This window comes from Onychomys torridus, chromosome 1 (assembly GCF_903995425.1).
Source record: "Onychomys torridus chromosome 1, mOncTor1.1, whole genome shotgun sequence".
NCBI lineage: Eukaryota > Metazoa > Chordata > Mammalia > Rodentia > Cricetidae > Onychomys > Onychomys torridus.
In genome coordinates, this window is record NC_050443.1 from 164,470,470 (window position 1) to 164,484,975 (window position 14,506).

At 45.0% G+C, this 14,506-nt stretch overlaps 1 protein-coding gene across 4 annotated transcripts in view; it reads right to left on the bottom strand.

Moving 5' to 3' along the window:
* Armh3 (armadillo like helical domain containing 3) overlaps window positions 1-14,506 on the bottom strand; it is a 202,267-nt gene that overhangs the window by 152,880 nt on the left and 34,881 nt on the right. For all 4 annotated transcript variants that reach the window (XM_036171070.1, XM_036171061.1, XM_036171079.1 and 1 more), the window contains 6 exons: window positions 11,261-11,317; window positions 8,427-8,470; window positions 7,153-7,213; window positions 4,666-4,712; window positions 3,881-3,956; window positions 1,351-1,444 (listed from right to left, as the gene is read on the bottom strand). In XM_036171070.1, the coding sequence (XP_036026963.1) occupies window positions 1,351-1,444; window positions 3,881-3,956; window positions 4,666-4,712; window positions 7,153-7,213; window positions 8,427-8,470; window positions 11,261-11,317 (379 nt within the window). The remainder of the gene's footprint in view (window positions 1-1,350; window positions 1,445-3,880; window positions 3,957-4,665; window positions 4,713-7,152; window positions 7,214-8,426; window positions 8,471-11,260; window positions 11,318-14,506) is intronic.

The window sequence follows — 14,506 nt, forward strand, 5'->3', positions numbered from 1 at the left end:
TCTCAAACTCACCATGTAGCTGAGGATGACTTTGAACTTCTGATCCTCCTGCTTCTACCTCTATCACAGACATGTGCTGCAATGCTAGACTTCTGTAAGGTACTGGCGATCAAATCTCGGGCCTTGTATTGCCAGGCCAGCACTCTACCACTGAGCAGCATCTCGGCCATATATTCACAGAATCAAGCCACTCAAGCACCCCAGAGTACTTGCCTCTGCCTCCCATGAGCTGGAATTAAAGGTGTGCCACAACCACAATACTGGCTAGAAATTTTCTGAGATGTTTCATGCAGCCAAGGCTGGCCTTGGACTGATCCTCCTCCCTCCAACTCCACCAGCTGGATTACAGACATACACTATCACACGTGGTTTGAAAGAAATTGCTTTTTTTTTTTAAGATTTATTTTTATAATTTTTATTTATGTGGATGTGTGTGTCTGTGCCTAGAGAGCTGGCGTGTTAGGTTCTCTGCTAAGAACAAGCAGTTGAGAGCTGTCTGATGTGGGTACTGGGAACTGAACTCGTCCTCTGTAACAGAAGTATGTGCTCTCAGCCCCTCCAGCCCCACATGTTGTTTCCTTACACATGGAAGAAAAACTCTACTCAACTATCTTTCCAAATTTTACTCTGGAACTTCAGACAGACTAAAGGATAGCACCATATACTTTCTTTTCCTTCTTTCTTTCTTGTTTTCAGAGAATCTTCTGTGTGACGGAGGCTGGTCTCCAGTCCCTCTGCTCAAGGGGTTCTTCCACCCCTGATTCCAAATGCTAGGATAGTGGGCACATGACACAGTCCCCAGCTCAGACAAATTTCTTCCTTCTCTCTTTCTCTCCTTCCTCCTCCTCCATCTTGGGGATTAAACCTAGTGTTCATGCATGCCAGGCAAGGACTCTAGCACTAAATTACATTCCCATCACATTTTCAATTTTGAGATGGCCACAGTAAGTTCACCAGGTTGGCCTAGAACTCAATATGCGAACCAAGCGGGCCTTCTTCCTCAGCCTCCAAGTAGCCGGGATTACAGATGTGTACCCACACTAGTTACCCACTTAAACAAGTTAAAAGAATTATTATTTAAAGAATTAACAAATGTGTTATTTGCTCAATACAGCTGTGCTTAACATTGAAAGATCCAGAATCAGCCAGGCAATGGTGGTGCACGCCTTTAATCCCAGCACTCGGGAGATAAAAGCAGACAGATTTCTGAGTTTGAGGCCAGCCTGGTCTACAGAGGGAGTTTCAGGACAGTCAAGGATACACAGAGAAACCTTGTCTCTAAAAACTAAAGAGGAAAAAAAAGCTCTAAAATCATACTAATCAAGAACACAATCAAAGTGGGGGCCTCACCGTCAGAGGAGGGTGGAGCGGTCCCAAGCGGTGTAACCGGGGCTGCAGGGGCAGGGCTGACAGGGCTTGTCACTAACCCCATTTCTGGATGGCTCTGAAAGAGGAACAGAGGATGCATAAGAAAACAGAAAATCTGGTTCTCTTTGAGTATCCTCTACTGAACATGCTTCCTGGCTTTCCAGGATCAAAATGGGACTAACAGCTCATGAGGACCTGCGTTTAGTGCCCTGAATGCTCGGTCCTACTGATGCCTACTAAGCTCTAACAAGAAGCACTGTGGGCTAATTTTCATTATGAAATCTGGGTTCCATTACACAAGTTTTTCTGTAGAGTCATATATTAAATGAATGAATGAATGATTCAGATGTATGAACGATTTCCATGACCACAGAACTGACAAATAGGTGTAGATAAACGAAGGGGATACTAGGAACGGTAAAAAGAGCTCTGCTGATGGCAGCCTCACTGTTAAAAAGAATATGTGGACTAGCAAGATGGCTCAGGGGTAAGGTACTTGTTGTCAAGCTGATGAGCTAAATTTGGTCCCTAGGACCCATATAGTAGAAGGATAGAACCAACTCCCAAAAGTTATCCTCTGACCTCTACATTAACACCACACACACACACACACACACACACACACACACACACAATATAAGGGAAAAAACATGGAAGAATATGTAGAGTGTGAAGGCAGAGGCAAAATCAACGTAGGTGGCCCAGGTGTCTTAGGCTTTCCTTAGCCACTGCCACATGAACTGGAAGAAGGAAGCTCAGGAGCAGCTCTTTGCATGTGTGTCTGTGTGAGGATGTCAGATCTTGGAGTTAAGAGACAGCTGTGAGCTGCCATGTGGGTGCTGGGAATCGAACCCAGGTCCTTTGGAAGAGCAGCCAGTGCTTTTAACCACTGAGCCATCTCTCCAGCCCCAGTCCTTTCCCTTTCTTACCTCTTCTTCTTGAGTCAGTTATGGAATTTGATAGACAAGAAACTTGGTGAAAATAGCAGATAAACTTTCTTACATCATCTTATAAAAACTAGTAAGAGTCCAAACACATCCCAAAACAGCACATTGTTTTCAAAACACAGCCTTACTTTTTAGTTAAAATTCTACTAGTGGATTCCTTCAAAAGAAACATAGACACAGGTAAGGTGGCATATAATTTGCCATAATCCCAGAATTCAGGAAGCAGAAACAGGTGAATCTGAGTTCAGGACAGCCTGTAAGGCCTACCTAAATGAGATCTGCCTCACTTAAAAAAAGGGGGGGAGTGAAGAATGAAATTTACAGACATATTTTAACAGTGTGACATTAAGGTAAAAACACTTCAGCTTTTTAAGATAATTTTCATGGACTACAGTTCTAGCATGTTTTAGTCCCCTCCCATGCCAACTAGCCCTCAGGCATATGAGCAAGTATCTTGTATCTTCTTGGCTTCAATGTGTGTACATTATTTGTCTGTTAACAGCTAACACATCCTGGTGAGCATGCTTTTTTACTTTTGTTTTCTGGTAAGAAAATGGCATAAGTGACCTGGCCTAGTCTATCTCCACTTGTAATTCCATAGAGATTTAGAAAGAAGACAGCCTAACTGAAAAGCCCCATAAACTCCATAGAGTAAATAATACCAGCAGACTCTGATAGGTAAAATGCAATGATCTCAACTCTATTTTTATTTTTCATCGTTTCTACATTATGTTTTTATTTATTTATTTTAAACTTTATGTTCACTAGTGTTTTGCCTGCATGTATATCTGTGTGAAGGTGTCAGAAGCCCTGGAACTGGAGTTACAGACAGCTATGAGCTGCCATGTGGATGCTGGGAATTGAACCTGCGTCCTCTGGAGGAGCAACCAGCACTCTAACTGCTGAGCCATCTCTCCAGCCCCATCTTAACCCTTTCAAGTGGTACCAGAATCAGTAAACTAGTCCAGTCACCAATTCTGCGTGCTCCCGACCTCCCTGAGCACCGGTCAGTCATTTGAGGAAAGACAGAGCACAGCTGAGGCCGCTCTCTGACAACCATGGTCAATGCAAGAGCTCAACAGGCACAGCCAGGAAACTTTGTTTTTCGAGACAGGGTTTCTCTCTGTAGCCCTCGCTGTCCTGGATCTCGCTCTGTAGACCAGGCTGGCCTTGAACTCACAAAGATCCACCTGGCTCTGCCTCCTGTGTGCTGGGAATAAAGGTGTGTGCCACCACCACCCGGCTCAGATGGACTTTTTAATGGAATAAATCTGTATGAAATTCAAGGAGAGGTCTGAGGATACAGCTCAGAGAAAGCATTTGCCTAATATGTACAAGGTTCTGGATTTACTCCCACAACATCACAAAAACTAAAGATAAATAAAATGAAATTCGAGGGAGAAAGAGATTGGGGAGGTAGGTGTGTCTCACTTTGCAGCCTGGAACTGGACACATAGACCAGGCTGTACTTGAACTCATAGAGATCCACCTGCTTCTCTCCCCAGTTAGTATTAGGGTGCAGGCCACCACTCCCAGGCAGGATTGGGACTTTTAAGATAACCAACCTGAGCTAACACTGTGATGAAGTTTCTATTTAAATGGACAGCTTCATAAAGTGCCAGAAGAATGGCCTCATTGGTTCTAAAAAGAGAGAAAGCATAAGATTAATTCTTAGAGAATACAGAATATAAAACATTGTAACTATGAAGAGCTCCTCACTGTCAATCCCTCTATTCACCCTTTGGGTAGATGCAAAAGAGCACAGGTTGAGAGCCTGAAGCCCTGGGACCAGTTCTTCCCACCCTACCCAGCTAAACCTGTAAGAGGCTGACACCCAGCCTTAGTCACTTCATTTCAAAGACAAAGCTGGTAAAAATGACCTAATACTCAAGAGGCAGGGGCAACAGGGTTTCTACAAGCTCGAGGCCAGCCAGGACTACACACAGCAAGATCACATCTCAAAAACTTTGTGATTTATTTATTTCTTCTTTAAGACAGGGTTCTCCTGTTGTCCAGATTGGCCTCAGCTCACCACATAGCAGAGGATGATGGTAAACTTCTGATCCTCCCATCTCTACCTCAGGAGTGATAGGACAACAGGCATATGCCAATCACACTCAGTTTATTTAATGTTGATGATCAAGCCAAGAACTTTATGCATGCTAAGCAAGCATTCTATCAATCCCAGCAGAGATCTCCAAGAATCCATTGTTGCTTAAAACCCAAGAAACACTTCAGAAATCATCAAAAAAAAATTTTTTTAATCTGTAAATGGTTGACAGGAGGTTACGTTTTCTACTCTCTGCTCTCATATTCAGCAAGAGAGCCCACACTAAGTCCAAGTACTTACTGTACCGAGATCTTCTCGGGGGCATCTGCTATGAACATGCTGCCCACCTGTGGAAGGAAAGAGGAATCACAGATTTTATACATGAATCAGGAGAGAAGCTCTGTGCCGAAGAACTGAATCAGTGAAAAACAGAACAAGCAACTCTGAACCGTCAGGACACACAAAACCAGCCCATTTTGAGAACTGTAAAAAACTTACAAATAATGAATGAAATCATGAGATTCCACTAAACCACCTAGACTTTCAATGTGTAACAACATCAAGGTGGATAGCAACCTAAATATTCTAACCACTGCATGTTTCCTAGAAGCTGCTTATTTGCAGTCCGAAACCAACTGATGAAGAACTTCAAGCTTGTCCTGATACCTACAACTACAATCTCAAACTCACAAGTTCAAGGTTAGTCTGGGCTACACAGGGAGTGGGGACCAACCTGAGCTACAGTGTCAGAACTTGTCTCAAAAGGAATAAAAGAAAAAAGAATTTTAAACTTCAGAGAAAGTGGGCTGAGATCAACCAGCTAGAGCTGTCCATGTGAAACCAGTCCTCTCAGAGCACAGGATTTCAGCTTACACACTGTCAAGGAAGGCAGACAAGCAACTGGCACAGGCTGCTTTAATACATGGGATCAGAAGTCAGACGTGATGGTGTACAACAGCAAGCTAAAGTGCTTGAAAGGTAGAGGAAGGGTCAGGAGTTCAAGGTCAACCTTAGCTATGTAACAAGTTCATTGTTAGCCTGGGTTTCATAAGGCCCTACCTTAAAAGAAAAAAATTAAAGATGCCTGAAAACATCATTATATCTAATTAATATCTCAAATATCAAATTCAACCTTCCATAGCCTCAGAGACACCTCAGTAACTGGTGTCTCAGATAAAGTATTTATAAGAGTCTTTTGAAACTAGGCTCTAAGAAGGAGAAGGGTAAGAATGCACAGGTACCAGGAGGAAACAGCCTGCAGTGGGAAGAACAGTTGTTTTGTGCACTGAAGTCAAAACACTACCTCAGCTCTAGGGCACTTGGATACGACCGCCCCCAAAGATGGGTTCCAAATCTGCCTACAGTTTAGGACCCAGTAGATTTGTAGATCTCCTTATCTCTCTGTTTTTCCTTTTTACACTTTTTACAATTTTTTTTTATCTTGTTTTAAGATTCTTTATTACCAGGAGGTGGTGGTGTATACCTTTAGTCCCAGCCTGTGCCTTCAGTGTTTGCATAACATTCCCGAAGCTCAGGTTCAATCCTCAGCACATGTCAACAGAGCATGGCAGTGACATGCCTGATCCAGCCACTAGGGAACACATGGCCACAGAAGACCACAAAAGAACACTGGGGAGGACTCCATGTATACCTTCTGTTCTGTGTTCTACAGTCAACATCCAAACAGAGCCAATTCATTGTATACCTTCTATTCTGTGTTCTACAGTCAACCTCCAAACAGAGCCAATTCATTCTTGAAATGGAGTGTTGACTATGTTGCTCAAGTTGATCTTGAATATGTAGGCTCAAGTAATCCTCATCTTAGCAAGTAGCTGGGACTGCAAGGCCAATTCTTTTGTTATTATTGCTGTTGTTGTTTGAGACAGAACCTCTCTACACAGCTTGGACTGGCTTAGAACTCACTGTATTGACCAGGCTGGCACCACTCTCATAGAGATCTGCCTGTCTCAGCAACATTAATGTGCACCTTTTCTATCTTTCTTTCATTTGGTTGGTTGGTTGTTTTTGATAGAGTCTCATTATGTACCCCTGGCTGGCCTGAAACTCAGAGAACTTCCTGCCTCTGCCTCAGAAGTGTTAGAATTAAAGTCATGCACCACCATGACAGTTTCCTTCTTTGTTGTTCGTTTTTTTTTTTTAGATTTATTTATTTATTATGTATACAGAAGAGGGCGCCAGATCTCATTACAGATGGTTGTGAGACACCATGTGGTTGCTGGGAATTGAACTCAGGACCTCTGGAAGAGCTGTCAGTGCTCTTAACCTCTGAGCCATCTCTCCAGCCCCCCTTCTTTGTTTTTGAAACCAGATTTCTTTATGTAACCCAGACTAGCCTCAAACTCATAATTTTCCTGCCTCAGCCTTCCCAAATATGAAATCAATCCACTACTAAGCCCAGCTATACTTTTTATTTACTAATTAGTTATGAGTAAAAAAAATCAGTCCTTGAAAAAGCAAAGCTATTTAACCTGGCTTTGGAATTTGATAAAAATGCTATGGTTCCAACCAGAGTCTGGTGACCCACAACTGTGACCAGAAAGACTGTCATGAGTTCCAAGCCAGCCTACACTACAAACTGAGTCTGTCTCCAAAGAGTAAATAAATCAAGGAAATACCATCTAAATCAAATCAAAACTGCTCTGAGTACCCATTCTCTCCTCCTCATACCATTACCTCAAAGATATCTGAACTGAGCCCAAGTCTACCCACCCCTGAAGGATTCCTACACTTCTCGACAAGAAAAAAAAAAAAACAAGCAGAACTTACCATATTTGTTAAGGCAGAGAAAAAACCACTCTGGTGTTCTTCTTCCTTGTCTTTATACTGCCTAAAAAGATAACTAAATTAAACTTCAGGATTTTTTTGTCAAGTATATATTCAACCCTGACATTCTAGGTAATCAGGGCAGAGTACTCTCAGAATGTCTGACTCCAGAACTAAGGCATGATGACGTTCTAGCCATGGCAGTCCCCCGCAAGCTGAGAGGCGCCCATCTGCTCTTGAGGGAGTGTGTACCAAAATGCCTGGCTACTTTGGGAGAGACTTAGAAAGCAAGCTGCAAAAGTGTGAAATTCCTCTGGCATATGGCTGATCTAGTTATTTCCCAAACAGATGATTACTTGAAAAGTGTGGCAGTGAAAATTCTTTCGGTCTGTGACAGTGAAAACCTTGTGTTTGAAGGAGGAAGAAAGTTGGAGAGCTAAAACATTTGTGGAGATGGAACACAGCGACTGGCCCTTAGTGGGTTTACAGACACTTCTGGTTTCCATTCATGGAATGCCAAATCCTTCCCAATCCATCACCCATGGGATGAAGGAAAGCAGGCATCATGTTAAGAGAGCCCGAAACTAAACAAGGCTTATGGGAAGCTGAATCACTAAAGAAAAAGAAACATTTGGTTCAAGAGTGTAGTTCAGTAATAGAGGTTGCTCTTAGCTTGCAGAAGGCTCTGGGTTAGATCCCCAGGGGAAGGAAGGACTGTATCACGTCTGTCAAATGAGACCTGACTCAGCATGCTTCAGCTTCCTATGCTTTTAAAGGATTTTAGCAGAGGCAGGTGGATCTCAAGGTTCAAGGCCACCCTGGTCTTCAGAGCAAGTTCCAGGATGGCCAGGGCTACACAGAGAAACCCTGTTTTTTTGTTTTTTGTTTTTTGGTTTTTTTTAAAGAATTTTTAAGTGGTGTTGCACGAGCTTTCTTACATAGAAAATGGTATTTACATGACACACTGGATAAAATGGAAAAGCCTGCTTTGTAGCTATAGAGCCAGTGAAATGTTCTATAACAAAATACCAAGGCTGAAAAAGAACGCACCTAACTGTTTAAAGGTGGACGCCAACTTGAGGACGGCTTTCCGAGCGTTAGAAAACAAAGCTCCTCCGATACCATCAAGCTGAGCAGCTGCAGCTGCGTGCAGCCAGACCTCTAAAAGCTTTTGGGATAGGTTAAGAATTTTTTCCTAAGAATTCTAACAAACCTCTTCCCTGCTCACCCAGTCCAAGTGAAGATGAGCCTTTTCTGCTGTGGAAAAGCGGACTCACCTGTTGTACTCAGATAAAGCCTGAGTGATCACAAGCCCCATTCCCTGGAAGAGAGAACACAGCAGAGCTGCAATAAGCGAAGAGCCTTTAGGTGCTGGTGATATTGCTGTAGCTCAAGTGGGGGGTGGGGGGCAGGGGGATGTTAAACCCTGAAGTCTACATCCAAGAAGTGCTGCCAAGAAGCTGACATCAAGAACAGAAATTCTAAGTAGAATTTTTGTTTATTTGTTTTGTCAAAGCAGCAAAAATTCTAAACCAAGGAGGGGGAAAGCATCCTCTTTGGAAAGATTGTTATCTAATTATTTTGCTTAATGTTCCCAAAGACCATTTAAAATTGAGTAACAAGAGGCAAAACAGAGCAGTTCCCAGGCATCCATTTCACTTCTGAAGAGTCACACAGAGGGCTGGAGAGAGGGCTCCGAGGTTAAGAGCACCGACTGCTCTTCCAGAGATCCTGAGTTCAATTCCCAGCAACCACATGGTGGCTCACAACTGTCTGTAATGAGATCTGGCGCCCTCTTCTGTATACATAATAAATAAATAAATCTTTAAAAAAAAAAAGAAGAAAAAAGAGTCACACAGAAAGACTCATGTAGATCTCAAACGGCCACACAAGGGCAGGAAAGGGGCTGGTGAGGGGACTCAGTGGGTAAAGGCTATTGCTGCCAAGCCTGAGGGCCTGAGTTCAATCCCCAGGACCCAGAGTGAAAGATGAGAGGTGACTCCTGCAAGTCATCCAGTGACACGCGCACACGCACACACACGCGCACACACGCGCACACACACACACACACACACGCGCGCGCGCGCGCGCGCACACTAAATAAAATAATAAATTTTTGATGGTGGTGGGTCCTTTGTTTTGTTGTTTGTTTATTTGTATTTGTATTTGTTTTTGTTTTGTTTTGTTTTGTTTTGAGACAGGGCCTCACTACAAAACTAGCCCTGGCTGTCCTAGAACTCACTACATAGACCAGGCTGACCTTGAACTCACAGAGATCCACCTGCCTTTGCCTTCCAAGTGCTGGTACTAATGTGGCCAGCATAATTTTAAAAAACTGAAGAAAAAAGGAAGGGAAAGGAAAGAAGCATAGAATAAATATTAAAATGGCTGCAGTAGTTTGAATGTAATTGGCCCCCATAAACCAATAGGGAGCGGCACTATTAGGAGGTGTGGCTTTGTTGGAGTAGGTGTGGCCTTGTTGGAGGAAGTGGGCCTTGAGGTCTTCTTTGCTCAAGCCTCTCTCAGTGTGACACTCAGTCTACTTCCTATAGCCTGCAAGAACTCTCAAGTACCTCTCCAGCACCATGTCTGCCTGCATGCCACCATGTCCCACCATGACGATAATGGACTAGCCCGCTGAACTATAAGAGAGTCATCCAATTAAATGTTTTCCTTTATAAGAGTTGCCATGGTCATGGTGTCTCTTCACAGCAATAGAAAGCCTAACTAAGACAATCATAAAGATCTATTAAGGTCACAAAGATGAGGATTAAGGTCACAAAGACAAGACAGGCACATACTTTTTTCATGAGGGAAATTAAAAGAAATAAAAAAGATAGGAAAGCTGGGCTGCAGTGGTGACTCACACCTTTAGAGCCAGCTCTGGGAGGCAGAGGCAGGTGGACCTCTGTGAGTGCAAGGCCAGCCTGGTCTGCAGAGAGTAAGGACATAAAGCCAAATACTTGGTCATCTTTTTCTCCCTATATCCAGAAAGCAGACATGATTTGCAAAATTTTAAGGACATATACAGTGGATTTATATCATCCTTCATGTTTTAGCTTCCTAAAGCCAGGCTATAAATCGTTTCAAGCTATTTCTGTGAGCAGAAATGTTGGGGTTGGAGAGGCAGCATAGCAGTAAAGAACACTTGCTGCTCAGGTTCAGTTTCCAGCACCCACATGAAGGCTCACAACCATTTAACTCCAGATCCAGGGGGCCAATGCCGCCTTCTGATCTTTTCAGGCACAGGCAACACACACGGTGGTACATGACATACACTGGTAACCCCAGCACTGAAGAGGCTGGGACAGGAGGACCAGCAGTTTAAGGCCAGCTTGGGCTACAGAGTGAGACTGTCTTGAAAAACAAAAACCAAACGAATAATAAAGCACTCTGCTTTCTAGGATTTATTTTATTTATTTGTTTGTTTGTTTGTTTGTTTGTTTTTAGCTTTGGCTTTTTTTGTTTGTTTGATCCTGGAACTCTCTTTGTAGACCAGGCTGGTCTTGAACCCACAGAGATCTGCCTACGAGTGCTGGGATTAAAGGCATGTGCCACCACTGCCCAGCTTAGATTTATTTTCTGTCTATTCACTGTATACTGGAAATTGAACCCAAAATTAGTCAGTTACATCCCCAGCACTTCTTCTTTTCTCTTAAGATAGGGTCGCACTAAGAGCCACAGGGTGGCCTTACCCTGCACTTTGCCTACCAGTTTCCAGTACAAGCACCAGTGACCCAGCTTCTCTCTTTTTGTTTTGTTGCTGTTGTTTTGAGACAGGGATTCTCTGTGTAATGGTCCTGGCTGTCCTGGAACTCACTCTGTAGCCCAGGCTGGCCTCAGATTCTCAGAGATCCACCTGCCTCTTCCTCCCAAGTGCTGGGATTAAAAGTATGCACCACTACCACCCAGCCAGCTTCTCTCTTCTTAATGTCCACGGAAAGTAAGGCCACTGCAAGCAAGACAGTCATCACCCCAACTGCAGATACTCACATTCAGTGTAGCCTCATCATCCACAATAGACAGACATCACCCCAACTGCAGATACTCACATTCAGTGTAGCCTCATCATCCACAATAGACAGTCATCACCCCAACTGCAGATACTCACATTCAGTGTAGCCTCATCATCCACAATAGACAGCTTCACAATGTACGGATTCACAGACTATTAAACAAGAGAAAAGAGTGAGGGTAAGCAAGACCATGTTAAGAAAGCCTTAGCTAATTTAGAAAGAAATAACAAAAATGCTTCTGTAGGCCGCCCTCTTTCCACGGTGATGCTCCCAATACCCAATACCCAAACCCAGAGCACATTTCCAGTGTATCTCTCATTTCACACCAGCATCTGCCAAGTGCACATGTGTGCACATACACACATCAGTTCTGTCCAACCTCTGGGTTGAATTAGCTCATGTTTATGCTCATCTACCTCTCCTGTTTTTCCTTCTTCTAAAAAGTGAATACTCTGAAACACTCAATTTGTCCTGTCCTACGAGTCCACAGGGGTAGTTGTCATTTGGGAGAAAGAAAACCTTCTTTCCCTTAAGACACATATTTGCAAGTTGCTAACTTACGCTCTCATCCCAAAGGCTCCCTAACCATTTCTAAACTCCATGCAAGGACTGATTCACCCACCCGTAAAACAAAGCCACCTCAGGGGTGGGAAGTGGCAGCTGCTTCCCAGCCAGAGAGGCCATTTATGGAGATCTGGTACCCAAATAACACTGCGGGGGTACTGCAGAAGGGATGCTATTACCCAAGCAACAATCTGGTCAGGACACTGGGATTTAATGATTGTCCCATCACTTACAGCACTGGAAGATTTCTTGAGTTTTTCCAGCCCGTCTCAGCTGGGCACATATTTAAACTCATTAAAGATATGAAGACTTCTTAAGAGTGGGATGAGAGCCAGTGACCTGCTCACCTTAAAAGCATCCTACCCACAGGACGTGAGGAGACTCTCCTGAGGGTCAAGCACCGATGGCAACCCAAGGAAGACTAGCGACAAAAGTGTTCGCAAGACCAGCAATTCTTTGTGTGTCTGTTTCTTTGTTCGAGACCCGGTTTCTCTGTGTAGCTCTGCACCTTTCCTGGATCTCACTCTGTAGACCAGGCTGGCCTCAAACTCACAGAGATCCGCCTGCCTCTGCCTCCCGAGTGCTGGGATTAAAGGCGTGCGCCACCACCGCCCGGCAGAGGACTGGCAACTCTTACAGCTACCAAGAAAACTCTTAATAATAAGAACCCTGAAACCAAAACTGAAAAGCTAATCCCCCGCACAGACCTCATTTAATCAAGTTTCAAAGCACATCTTTCACATCAACTGGGGACAGAAAAAGAAAGTTTTGTTCTCGTAACAATCCAAATGTTTATTATGTTTTACATTATTACGCTATAGACTGTCAAGCAAGATCCGATGCAGGTGAATCTGGAAGGAAGTCAGCAGGCAGCTGACCTAGCCATCTCGCCATGCTGACGGCACCACTAGAAAAAGCAAAGCATGGGGTTTTTGTTTGTTTTGTTTTCTGCTTTTGTTTTTTGAGACAGGGCCTCATTATGTAGCCTTGGCTTCCCTGAATCTTGCTCCATAGACCAGGCTGGCTCTAACTCACAGAGATCTGCCTGCTTCTGCCTCTGTCTCCTAGGAGCAGGAATTAAGCTGTGCACCACTATCTGCCAAAAACCACACTGTTTGACATTATTTCTGCAAGTATAAGTCACTTACCTTCCTAAGAGAGCACTGTGAGGTGACAGTAGGGACCCTCAAAACACCAAGACCAGCATGAGTCTGAGGCCAGTTGAGGAACAGGGAAGGTTTATGCTCTGGTCCCCTTATTATGACACAATACACAAATTACCTACTTAACCTTCAGTCTCCCGCCCTGGTGCTGTGAGGCGTAGTAAAGACGGGTAAAACCCCTAGCCCAGCATCGGACACACGGAAGAACCTCTGTTCTCTTGCTCTATGACGTTACTACTATAGTTGAAGGGAAGTCCATTTTTATCTAACTTTAGTGTGCGCGCGCACATGCACGAGTGTGCACATGCACGAGTGTGCACATGCACGTGAAGGACAGAGGCCATCCTCTGGTGTCATTCCTCAAGAGTCATCCACCTTGCCTTTTGACAGGGTTTCTCACTGGGCCCAGAGTCTTGAGGTTTGCCAATGAGGCAAAGCTGGCTGGCAGGCAAGCTCCACGGATTTCCTGTCTCCACCTCCCACACTGGGGTTACAAGTGTGTGCCACCATGTCACCTTTTGGCAAGAGTGCAGTGGGCTACAACCAGATTCACCATGTTTATGCCCAAGTGCTTAAACAACTGGGTCATCTTCCCAGTCCAGGAGAGTCCTTCAGGAAAAGAGGGAAAGGAGAACAAAAGGAGGAGTGAAAAAAGGGAGGGAGGGAGGGAGGGGGGAGGGGGAGGGGGAGGGAGGAGGGGAGGGGAGGGAAGGGAGGGGGAAAGGGAGGGAGGGAGGGGAGGGGGGAGGGGGAGGGGAAAGGAGGGAGGGAGGGGGAGGGGGAGAGGGGGAGGGAGGGAGGGAGGGGAGGGAGGGAGGGGGAGGGGGAGAGGGAGGGAGGAGGGGGAGGGAGAGGAGGGAGGGAGGGGGAGGGGAGAGGGAGGGAGGGGGGGGGGGGGAGAGGGGGGGGAGAGGGAGGGGAGAGGGAGGGAGGGGGAGGAGGGGGAGAGGGGGGAGGGGAGAGGGAGGGGGGAGGGAGGAGGAGGGGAGGGGAGAGGAGGGGGGAGGGAGGGGGAGGGAGGGAGAGGGGGAGGGGGAGAGGGGGGAGGGGAAGGAGGGAGGGGGAGGGAGGGGGGAGGGGGAGAGGGAGGGGAGGGGGAGAGGGAGGGAGGGAGGGGAGAGGGAGGGAGGAGGGAGGGAGGGGAGGGAGGGAGGGAGGGGGGGAGGGGCGGGCTCACAAATAGATACAATTTGTCGTTTTTTAATTTAGGGAAACACCAGGCTCAGAGCAGCAGATGGGTTTTAGATCACTGCATCTCAGAAGGCCTGGACAGCCTGAAAGACAAGATCATAACCCTGTAGAAATGGCTTTTCTCTGCCAGGCAGTGGTGGCATAAACTTTTATCCCAGCACTCAGGAGGCAGAGATAGGCAGATTTCTATAAGTTTGGGGCTAACCTGTTATACAAAGCAGATGCCAGGACAGCCAGGACTATTATACAAAGAAACCCTATCTTGTGAATAGGAATCTCACTTATACAACTTAAGTAAAAGACAGCTCTCTGAACAGATGAAGATAGGTTTCTTCTGTATCGCAGAATCTAATCAATATTTATATGTATAATTCAGCTATTATTTGGCTTAAAAGGGCTTATTGGGAAATGTTATCATTTTTA